Raw genomic sequence first — 11,794 nt, forward strand, 5'->3', positions numbered from 1 at the left:
AAAAATGGGTCAACTGATGTTAGCAGTGGTGGAGGCAGGCCATTAAGTAGGCTCTTTTAGTCATAAGATCCAGAAACTCACACAAGCTACAAGAAGAAATGAGAGTTTGCTTAAGATATTATCGGCGTTGTAAAGGAGGTGGGACTCTCGCAGAAACTTGATTACAAGGCTCCTCTAGGGACTGGGTTGTCGTACCACCTCTATAACTACAAGAGGGTCTGCTCCCTCAGTTTTGTTTATAAATGTGATTCTTTCTTGTCTCTGTATATCTTTGCATTTCAATTCCTGTTAAATAAATTATTCTCTGTAATTTCCTGTGCAAGTTCTGGAGGCAAAAGCTAAGTGGCTTAGCTAAATACTTTCATGTTTATTGTTCCAAGCTTTTCTGCTAGACTATGAAATAGGTCCCATGAATTGATTCCTTTGAAGATCAAGACCCATCCTCACTTTCACCTATTGCTCAGGGAATCTCATAAATGTTTGAAGGTAAGGGCCTTCCAAAAGCCTGAGTATGGAGAAAAAAAACTTGTGTTTGTTTTTTCCCCCAAAGACTTACTAGGAAGTTCAAGATTAGCTGGTCTATGTCTAGAGTATTCCACAGGAGTTTATGTTGAGGACCCTTTTCTGAAATCCACAGGACAGACTTTGAAACCAGAAATTAAAGTGCTAGACCATTGTTTATTTAAAAATAGAACAAAAAAAGAGAATTTTAACACATTTAGAGTTTATTAATAGAATTCGAGAGATGAAACTTTTCTCTCAAGACAAAGGAGATGAAGTTTCAAGAGGTCTTTTGATAATAGAAATTCAGCAACAAAATTTTAAAAGCCTTCCCACTCTTTGTCTCCAGTCATAGCTTTCACATCTTGTCAACCAAAATGTAGGCACATTCTGGCTCTGAGGACTGAAGGTTACACAGTCACTTTCTTTCTGATCTAAAATGTCAGCCTAAGTATAAGAGTTATCAAAGAGAACACTAGCCTATAACAGTGGTTTTAAATATGGAGATATCAGTTAAATTATTCCCATTTATTCCATGTGCTACTACTTTGGACTATCAGTTTTGTTTATAAATATACTGAGACATTTAAAAAATTTCAGTTGACATCTCTCTCTGCAGGAAATACCTGTGGAAAAAGGATCATCCTGTCTCTTCTTGCTTCCAAGAAGGGCCTCAGTATTGACATTTGGGGCTTTAAAAATTATCATCTGTTATGGGAGACATACTGTGAATTAAGATTTTGAGATATTTAAGCTGACACAGAATAAACTCAAGGAAAGGAAATGACCATAGAAGTTAAAGCACATCACATGTAGCATATGCCAGGTAGAATCAAAACCTGAAAAAATATTCCTTAGCTGAGTGTGGTGACTTGCACCTGTAGTTCCAGCTACTTGGAAGACTGAGGCAGAAGGATTGCTTGAGCCCAACACAGGAGCACCAAGCTTTATAAGACAACTAATAAGCAAACTAAAGGAGTACACTGACTCACACAATCATCGTAGGAGACCTAATAGATGACTAATAACTTTAGGTAAGTCATTGAGGAAAACAACCAACAAGGGGATCCAGAATCTCAATACTTGATCAAACGGACTGAATAAACATCTTCAGAACACTTCACCCAACAAATAGAGTATACTTTCTACTCATCAGCACATAGACGATACTCCAGGAACATTCACTTTCTCAGATATAAATCAAGCATAAGAAAATTTCAAGCCATGCTCGGTGGCTCAGCCTGTAATCCCGCGCCTTTGGGAGGCTGAGGTGAGTGGATTGCCTGAGCCCGCAGGTTTGAGACCTGCCTGGGCAGACGAGACCTCATCTCTACAATAAAATCAAAAAATTAGCCGAGTGGTAGCGTGTGCCTGTAATTCTGGCTACTCGAAGGCTGAGGCAGAAGGATTGCCGGAGCCCAGCAGGTCGAGGCTGCGGTGGCCAGGAGCGGCCACTGCACTCCAGTCTGGGTGACAGAGTGAGACTCCAACTCAAAAAAAAAAAAAAAAAAGGAAAATTTCAAAAGATCGAAATAATACCATGTGTCTTCTCAGATTGCAGTAGAATGAAAATAAATATCACCACCAACAAGATCCCTCTAAAATACACAAAGACATGGACTCTAAACAGTATCCTGTTGAATGACTTCTGGGTCAACGTGGAAGTCAAGACAGAATTTAAAAAACTCCTGGAAACACACAAAAACAAGGACACATCAGCATCTGTGGGAGGCCATGAAAATAGTGTCAAGAGGAAAATTTACAACATTGCATACACAAATCAAGAAAACAGAAAGATCACAAGTAGACAGCCTAATGTCACACCTAAAGGAGCTGGAAAGGCAAGAGCACCTAAACTCTAACCTCACTAGAAGAATCCAGAGCACCAAGATAAAATCAGAGTTGCAGGACATAGAAGATAAAAAAAATCATAGAAAGGATAGACAAGACCAAAAGCTTGTATTTGAAAGAATAAATAAGATTGACGGTCACCTGGCCAGATTGACTAAAAAAGAGAGAACCCAGATAAACAAAATTAGAAGCACAAAAGGCAAAGTCACAGCTGACCCTGAAGAAATTCAAAAGATTATGAGCGATTACTATAGAAATCTGTATGCAAATAAACTAGAAAACCTAAAGGAAATGGAGCACTTTCTGACATCAGACAACTTCCCAAGGTTGAAACAAGAAAAAATTGTAATTCTAAACAGACCAATAACAATCCAGGAAATCAGCTCAGTCATAAGAAATCTATTTACTAAAAAGTGTCCCAGACCTGATGGCTTCCCAACTAAATTCTACAAGACATACAAGGAAGAGCTGATACCAGTCTTACTGAAAGTATTCCTGGCAATTGAGAAAGATGTGTTGTTGGATCTGATTTGCTGGAATCTTGTTTAGAATTTTTGCATCTATCAAGAGAGTGGGAAGACAATCCACAAAATGGGAAAAAAATATTTGCAAATTCTGTATCTGACAGAGAGGCCTAACATCCAGGATCTACAAGGAACTCAAACAAACTGAAAGGTAAAATACAAACCTATTAAAAAGTGAGCAACGGCCTTTTTGAATAAATGAATAGACACTTCAAAAAAAGACATACAAGTAGCCAACAGATACATGAAAAATTGTTCAGCCTCACTAATCATCAGAGAAATGCAAATCAAAACTACAATGAGTTACCCACCTAACTCCAGTAAGGATGGTCATCATTAATAAATCAAAAAACAACAGATGCTGGCACAGGTGCAAAGAAAAAGGAACACTTCTACACTGTTGGTGCAAGTACAAGCTAGTTCCACCTCTATGGAAAGCAGTATGGTGAGTCCTGAAGGAACTAAAATTTGACCTTCCATATGATACCACAATCTCTCTCCTGGGAATATACCTGGAGGAACATAATTTGTTCTGCCAAAAAGACACCTGGACCCACATGTTTATAGCCACACTATGAACCAATCCTACTGCCCATCGAAGGTGGAATGGATAAAGAAAATGTCGTACATATGCATGATGGAGTATTACACAGCCATAAAGAAAAACAAGATCATGGCCTTTGCAGCAAATTGGTTGGAGTTGGAGACCATCATACTTAGTGATCTATCACAGAAACAACTGAATACCACATGTCCTCAATTTTAATAATAGTAGCACAAGGGAGGGATTGGCTGTCGCTGGGTCACGGCCAGGAGGGAGAAGCGGGGGTGGGATGCGTAACAACACAAAGGTTACCTGGTCCTTTACCGGGGTAAGTGAGGGCCAGTTGGAGGTCCAGACTTCACCTGCATGCAGCCTGCTTGTGTAGTTAACCCTTACTTGTACCCCGCATCTCTGTAATGTAATGGATTTTTTTTAAATGCCACTAGTTGGAGTTAGTGGTAGTCAGGGCAGTGAAATAATTTTTCTCTGAGAGAAATACAGTGTTATTTTGAGATTAATTTATACCCTTGCTTTATGCTCTCTGCTAACCTGCAAATGATAAGCATCATAAAGGTGCTATAGGTATTTGTAGCTAGTGGAGATGTACATATCATGAGGATTGGCCACTGAAGACCCAAATGTGTTGGATTTCAGTGGCTGTATTCTGATATCCAATACAAAGATGCTTTGTGTAGTAGCCACATTTCTAAAAAGCAGTACGCAAATTGAGACTTTCTAATACATTCTAAAACATATTGGAGGAACAGAAGCAGTAAAAAGACTCTTCTTTTCAAACAACTTCCTATTTCTCCATGAACCTCAGAGGCAGCTTATCATTGTGATTGGACGAATCGGCTTTAGAGTCAGACTTGGTGTCAAATTCCCACCCTGTTGTTTGCTATCTGTACAATCTTGGGCAAGTCATTGAACCTCTTTGAACCTCAATTCCCTCATCTGTAAAATGGATAATCATAGTATTCATTGCCAGTGAATCAGGGGACTCCACAGGAGATGCTGCCAGTCAAGGTGTACTCTGTAGGTCACATTCTTCTAGCTGGGGATGCTTGTAGAACATATTGTGTAGTACCTGGCTCATGGGCGTGTGTTCTATGATTGTGAGCTCATATTTACCATTTTTGTGCGGTGTCTAAGTTTTTCATACACTAAGTGAACTGCTGGGAAAGGGGTTAGTGAGGGTTCCTCGGTAACCTATTAGATAGAAAATGATTATCCTGTTGGTTCTTTTATGTGATTATTTTCTCATGGGAAGCTTTGTCTTTCCTGCTTTGTAGATATCATTGAAATGGATTCAAAGCGTGTGCCTCGAGATAAGTTGGCCTGCATCACCAAGTGCAGCAAGCACATCTTTAATGCCATTAAGATCACCAAGAATGAGCCAGCTTCAGCGGATGACTTCTTACCCACCCTCATATACATTGTTTTGAAGGGCAACCCCCCACGCCTTCAATCCAATATCCAGTATATCACCCGCTTCTGCAATCCAAGCCGACTGATGACTGGAGAGGATGGCTACTATTTCACCAATCTGGTGAGTATTTGAGTTCTTGGTGTTATGGAGAAGAACCCAGAAGTTATTTATTTTAGGACTGATCAGTCACTCAGGACTGTGACAGGTTAATACTCCTGAGTGAGGAGTCAGCATGGCTGAGGATGCTTGCTTTGTGTTACAAAGCATATGTAACCAGGCCATGCAAACACTCTACCTCCCAGTACTTGACCAGAGATTGTACTAGTCTTATGGGAAACAGATGGCACATCTCTACAGGTTTTGGGCATCATTTCTCCATCTCCTGGGTATAGAAGTCATTCACTTTAGTTGGTCTGTTTCAACCACGAATGAGTCAAATATTGGACTTTGATTCATTTTTAAATGACTTAAGATTGAATTTTTGGTTTTATTTCTATTAGCTACTTCTTAGAGCCGAAAACTGGGATGTCTCAAGAAAGGATCAGTTCAGAGGATGGGATATGATTTTCAACTACTGTTTTGTTACAGTGGTAATTAATTCTAGGCAGGACAGTATTTAATTGTATAATACATTCAAGCTAATAAGGCTGAATTCTTCCTCTTTCTTACTGCCACACTTGTGCTTGCTTACTTTAGATTAGATTTAAGGTGAAACTAATGAAGTTTGAGCCTTGGGGTACCTTACACACTTGATTTTCTGGACTGAAAGTCGATGGATGTAAGAGGTGGGGAGGGGAAGCCAGGACACATAAATTGCCCAAAAGATCTCAAAACAGGTACTTGAATCTTCAGAAATTTGTTGTGATTTATTTCTTTCTACATTCTAAATATATATTCATTTTTATACCTAATTTTGTATTTGTCACTTTTTTTCTTGTAAGTAGTTTCCCAAAATTGTATAATTGTCCCTCCTAACCTGGACCTGCCCCGTTACTAACCATTGTGTTCAGCTGCTTGTGACTCTAGCTGCCAGTATCTTGAAAGTGGTTTGCAGGTGGAATGACTTGGGAAACATGGTTGTTTAGACTGCAATCCTCAAAAAAGGTTAAGTAGCCTGAATAGAAAAGGATTAGAAGTACTGATATTTCTTAACATAAATGAAACATGCACTTGGCTGCTAGGGGAGCCTTTTAGAGCCTTTTCAGTCCTTTACCCAGAGAGGGTCAGGCATTCTGAAAATCGCACACTTCTCAGCGTGAAGATGGAGACATGGCAGGCAGTAGGAGAAATGGAGGAGGACCAAGAAGTGTTAGAAAGTAGCTGTAGTTAGGCTGAGGCGGAAGGATCACCAGAGCCCAGCAGGTCAGGGCTGCTGTGGCCGTGAGCGTGCTGCTGCACTCCAGCCTGCTCAGATAAAACTGCTATGGCAAAAGTAAAGAAAAAAAATGCCAGTTGCCAAATCCCATGGGAACTCTTTGTCTTCTTTTTCTTCTTCTTCACTTCTTGTAATACTCTTGATTATTCCTTTTTTCTGGAACTTCTTTTGTTCCTAGGCTTCCACAGTTCTACTTCTTGCTTGTTCTCTGTAAACTTTGTGTCCTCTTTTTCCCCGTTGAATCATGTTATTCCCTGGGGTTTCTGTCTTTTTTAATTAAAAATTGTGTATTTATTCTTTTTGGGTTTTTTAAAGATGTGAAGTCCAATTCAGGATTAGGTTTACAAGTGGTCATCATACAGGTAAAGTTTGGGCCACCCTTTGGTCCCCACTTTGCCTGGCTGGAGATCAAGTACTCTTATGGCTATTGTGTCCCTCCCCCACATCCCTCCCTGGTTTCTGTCTTTTATACATTTCTCTCCCTGTACTGTCTCCTGTGGTGTCAGCACTCTATCAGTCACCTGTTCAGTGATGACCCACAGATCTTTGTCATCTGTCTTGACTGCACACATTTATTGCAGCTCAAATGTAATTTGTTCAAAACTGAAATTACTTCCCCATAAATTGTTTGTCTCTTTTCCGGTATTCCCTGTTCCTGCTAGTGGCAATGCCTTGTTATTCAGTCATCTAAGCGAGGAGTGTTAGAATCATCTTTCTCCAGGTAACAGGGGCTGCAGCAGTTCAACACAGAGTATGTGAGCCATATGGGCATGTTCTTCTGTTCTCCTCACATGAATAAATTCTAATAGATTTTCCAACTATTCCTTAAAGAAATGATTTGCTTTTTCTGTGAGCAGTAAGGTAGGGTACTGTGAATGAGATTAGAAATTCTGAGAACTACCTTTTTTCCCCCTGTTTTTCTTGTGAAAATAGCTTTTTTTAAAACCATGAAAGTTGTATGTGCTCCTTGTAGAAAAATACTCAATATAAGAAAGTATATCTAGCAGATGTCTGTTTAATTGGGCATTCACCCTAGCATTTTTGTACTAATAATTGCTACCAATTATTCATTGCTTACTTCAGACCTGTTAGGTAAGCATGATAACTATTTTGTTGTTTAATTCTTACAATAAATCTGGGTGGTATTTCCCCCATTTTACAGATATGGAAACCTCAGGGAGCTTACATAGCTTTCCCAGTGTTTCCCACTGTTACTGTTAAGTGACAGAGATGACAATTAACTTAGGTTGTCTGATTTAAAAGTGTTTCTTAGCCTGGTGTGGTGGCTCACGCCTGTAATCCCAGTACTTTGGGAAGCCAAGGCAAGAGGATTGCCTGAGCCTAGGGGTTCAAGGACGGCCTGGGTAACGGTGAGACCTCATCTCTACAATATATCAAAAAATTAGCTGGACATGGTGGTACATGACTGTAGTTCCAGCTACTTGGAAGGCTGAGGCAAAAGGATTGCCCAAGCTGCAGGTTGGGGCTGCAGCAGCCATGAGCGTACCACTGCACTCCAGCCTGGATGACAAAGTGAGACCCCAACTCAAATAAATAAATAAAAGATTTTCCTTTTAACCACTTGATATTAGAATACCTCTTAGAGGACCAGAGGTTTGTTGTCATACCAGTATCTTGAGGGCCCATACTCACTGGCCTGCCATTTCCATGGTGGGAATTGTGGGTCTGACAAGAAGACCCTGAAGAGAATGGCTTTATGGTACACCTAGGAAGGCTGCACCCAGACACTTGGCCCTGGAGCTTCTGGGAGCAAAAAGGAAACATGATTGGCTGTGAGTTGGTGATTTTTGAGGCTGAAGTATATGGAAGGTCGTTTTGTCTACTTTTAAAAATCTATTTGAATATATCTAGCTTTCCTAACATAACTGTATTAACATTCTCTTTTTATAGTGCTGTGCTGTGGCTTTCATTGAGAAATTAGATGCCCAGTCTTTGAATTTAAGTCAGGAAGATTTTGATCGCTATATGTCTGGCCAGACCTCCCCCAGGAAACAAGAATCTGAGAACTGGTCTCCTGATGCTTGCTTAGGCGTTAAGCAAATGTATAAGAACTTGGATCTTCTGTCTCAGCTGAATGAACGACAGGAAAGGGTCATGAATGAAGCCAAGAAACTTGAAAAAGACCTAATAGACTGGACAGATGGAATTGCAAGAGAAGTCCAAGACATTGTTGAGAAATACCCACTTGAAATTAAGCCCCCAAGTCAACCATTAGCAGCTATTGACTCTGAAAATGTTGAAAATGATAAACTTCCTCCACCATTGCAACCTCAGGTTTATGCAGGATGATCAAAATTTACATGGATAGTATTTATTTGAGCCTAAATTTAGGTAGCCCTTACTACAGTCCACTGATTGGGATCTAGGATATAATTTAATTGCTTATAAATGTCGGAGCATTTTTAAAGGTACAGTTTTTGGGGATTGTTTTTTGTTTTTTTTCCTGGCACGGGAAGCTTAATTAATAATAAAATACTATTTATTTGAGTTACTGAAGTATATTCATTTAAGACATGTGAAAATTTTGTCTCAATCTTTTTTTTCCCTCCATGATTTTCCTGTGTGCTTCCTCTGTGGCATTCGTTGTGGTTTGATTTGGGGTAAATAATTGCCTTTAAAGGATAACACAAATAAATGCTACAAAGTGTATGTTTAAGGAAATTCAATGGTACCACCATTCCACAGTTTGAAATAATTTTGTAATTGTAAAATAGAAGATATATTGATAAGTAAATATGTAAAATTGTAAATATGTAAAAAAAAAAAAAAAACAATGGTGTCTGCTGTGCATGGCATTTTATATGTTACTTTTTTCGTTTAAAATGAAGTATATTGAATGTTTACTTTTAGCACCATTTTATTTGGTTTATCCCCACTAAAATGAACCTAGAAGTGTTTAAACTACTTCCCTAAAATGTGGACTCCATTTTTAAAAATATGTTAGCCCTAACTTTGAGGTTCTATATAGTCAGAGACTGACACCATTATTCAGAATAATTTTTAGGTCACAGAAAATTGCTATTTAATATAGTCAAAGGATGATTTTAAACCATGCTTCTACCATCTTTTCCCCACATCCATTTAGCAAATCTAAATCTTTTTTGAGTTCTTTGGTGAGAGGGAGCTAACCCTGGGTCTGGGATGGAAAACAGGAGAATGAATGGGACTCTATGGTGAAAGCTGACGGGGGAATTTCTCTGCTACAAAGAACAGGGGATGCCTTGCAGTTTCCATAGTGTACTTCTGACTTTATGAAGCCCAGCTCATGTCATATAAACCTCTTGCAGAGTTTTCAGTCTCGATTCTAGTGACATTAGTGGTTCAGGGATTTTTTGGAGGGTAGGGGGATACCCTGTGCATCGTAGGATGGTTAGCAGCATCCCTGCCCTCTTATACCCACTAGATGCCAGTAACATTCCTGCCACTGCTGTGAAAAAAACATCTCCAGACTTTGTCAAATGTTTCTTGGGGCAAAAACCTCCAGTTAAGAACCACTGATCTCTTTTATTAGCTAGAGAGTTATTCTCCTGGTTATTAATATGATAGAACCAAAGAATATTGCATTAAATGCAAAATAAAGTGTTAACTAAGTAAGTAAAATGTCTCATTCAGTGAGGCTGTATAGCTACCTGCATTATGAACCTTTTCTAATCCTAATGGAACCTTTCATAACCAAAATATACTATTGATGATTTTTCTTCCAATCAGTGACTTCAGATTGTACAGGTATACTTGTGAAACCATGAGTGATTCCCCAGGGCACCATTCTTGAAGTGTCACTTTGCACAAGCAGTTGAGAAAGGTTCTCTTGCTTTTCCAGTATCTTCCTCAGGGTATACCACAAAATTATAGAGTAGTAATTTGGAAATAAAACTAGGGTAAATATAAAACTTTAAAAAAATCTTTTATTTAAATTTATATATGAAATATATCAAGCCTGACACATCTCATGTCATAAAGCACTGAAGACATGAAGCAGTTAACCAACTCAGCTGGTCAACAAACTCACATGGAAGGTAAGAGTTACTATCAAATGCCAGTGAGAATCTTCTTTTAGAATAACCTGGGCCCAAATAGTCTTATTATCTGTGTAATTTCTAGGTGCTAATCCAGGTATGCATAGTCTTAATTCTCCTGGAAATACATAGTTCTTTTAGTGTTGTACATTATGTTTGGTAAACTGTACAGATCAACCTCCCACAAAAACTGACTTCTTTGGGTCTCTTACGTATCTTTAAAGTAGGTTGTTGAATTGATTTTCTTGTAGATGCCTCATATTGGTCGATTCTTTAGATATGGACTCCTGGCCGTATGTTGAGACTTCTGTTTCTCTTAAGTCAGCATCAATACAATGTCCAGATTTTCTGTTCTCTCAACAAGAACGTGTTGGTATGTTATGTATGTCAATGTGATTGGAATAAACCTTGGGACAGAAGTCTTTACTAATAAAGTTTCACAATTCATCCCTCTTCCAAATAGATTGATTTTTGACTTTATTAAGAAAATATACATTATCATTGATAGTCTCATGTTACAAAGGTTTCCTTTATAAGCTGTATCCATCATCATACTTAAAAATGACATATTTGCCAGTTACAATTGAGAACAAAGTGAGAATATTTGCTATCACCACAATTAGCATTGTTCTGGAAGTTCTGTCCAATGTACTAAGTCTTCAGAGATAAAAGTAGAGGGGGGGATCTAATCAGTCTAGTGGTGAGGGTATGAACTCTGAAGCTTGAAGACTTGGATTTGGTTTTGAATTTTGATTCTGCCTCTACTTATTAGCTCTTTGACCTTGGGCAAGTCTCTCACATTTTAGAAACCTAAGCTATCAAATGGGGATAATATTACTGCTTCATGGGATTGTTATCTGGGTAAATAACTTAGAACAAGTGATAGCTATTATTTATAGATGATTTTTCTATGTAGAAAACGAGAATTGATAGTAAGACTTAAATTTTAGCATTTTATCTCTTAAAATGATGAGAAAAAATGCTGAAAAAGCCAAAATAATGGTATAAAATTGCTTTTCTGTTTACTATTACTAACTAGTTAGCAAATACAATGGGAAAAAATCATTTACAATAGAAGCAAATATAAATCACTTAGAAATAACAAGAGCTTTAGGAATCTATATGAAAGGGAAAAAAAAAAAGCACCCAGTGCGGTGGCTCACATCTGTAATCCCAGCACTTTAGGAGGCTTAGGCAAGAGAATCGTCTGAGCTCATGGATTCGAGACCAGCCTGGGCAACTTGGCAAGACCTCATCTCTACATTAAATCATAAAATTAGCCGGGTGTGGTGGAGTGCACCTGTGGTTCCAGCTACTTGGAAGGCTGAGGCAGAAGGATCAGAAGGATCATCTGAGCCCTGCAGGTTGAGGATGCAGGGACTGTGAGCATGCCACTGCACTTCAGCCTGGGCAACAGAGTGACACTCCAACTCAGACAAAAAAAAAACAAACAGAAACACAAAAGTATGGTTGCATAGGGCCCTGTGCTCAGAACGTCCCTGTACATGGATATTAATGCTCTGTTGCTACCAT

The 11,794-nt window shown here is 38.8% G+C and overlaps 1 protein-coding gene across 4 annotated transcripts in view; it reads left to right on the plus strand.

The window, feature by feature from the left end:
- Positions 1 to 10,721, plus strand: part of RABGEF1 (RAB guanine nucleotide exchange factor 1) — a 45,318-nt gene extending 34,597 nt beyond the window's left edge. For 3 of the 4 annotated variants that reach the window (XM_008057972.2, XM_021712302.1, XM_021712300.1), the window contains 2 exons: positions 4,713 to 4,969; positions 8,136 to 10,714. In XM_008057972.2, the coding sequence (XP_008056163.1) occupies positions 4,713 to 4,969; positions 8,136 to 8,534 (656 nt within the window). In that variant the 3' untranslated portion in view covers positions 8,535 to 10,714. Of the gene's footprint in view, positions 1 to 4,712; positions 4,970 to 8,135 lie in introns of all 4 variants that reach the window. The other variant, XM_008057973.2, reaches the window with a different exon arrangement.
- Positions 10,722 to 11,794: the final 1,073 nt, after the last annotated feature.

This window comes from Carlito syrichta, unplaced genomic scaffold, assembly GCF_000164805.1.
Source record: "Carlito syrichta isolate Samal-C Ts95f unplaced genomic scaffold, Tarsius_syrichta-2.0.1 Scaffold303177, whole genome shotgun sequence".
Taxonomy (NCBI): Eukaryota; Metazoa; Chordata; class Mammalia; order Primates; family Tarsiidae; genus Carlito; species Carlito syrichta.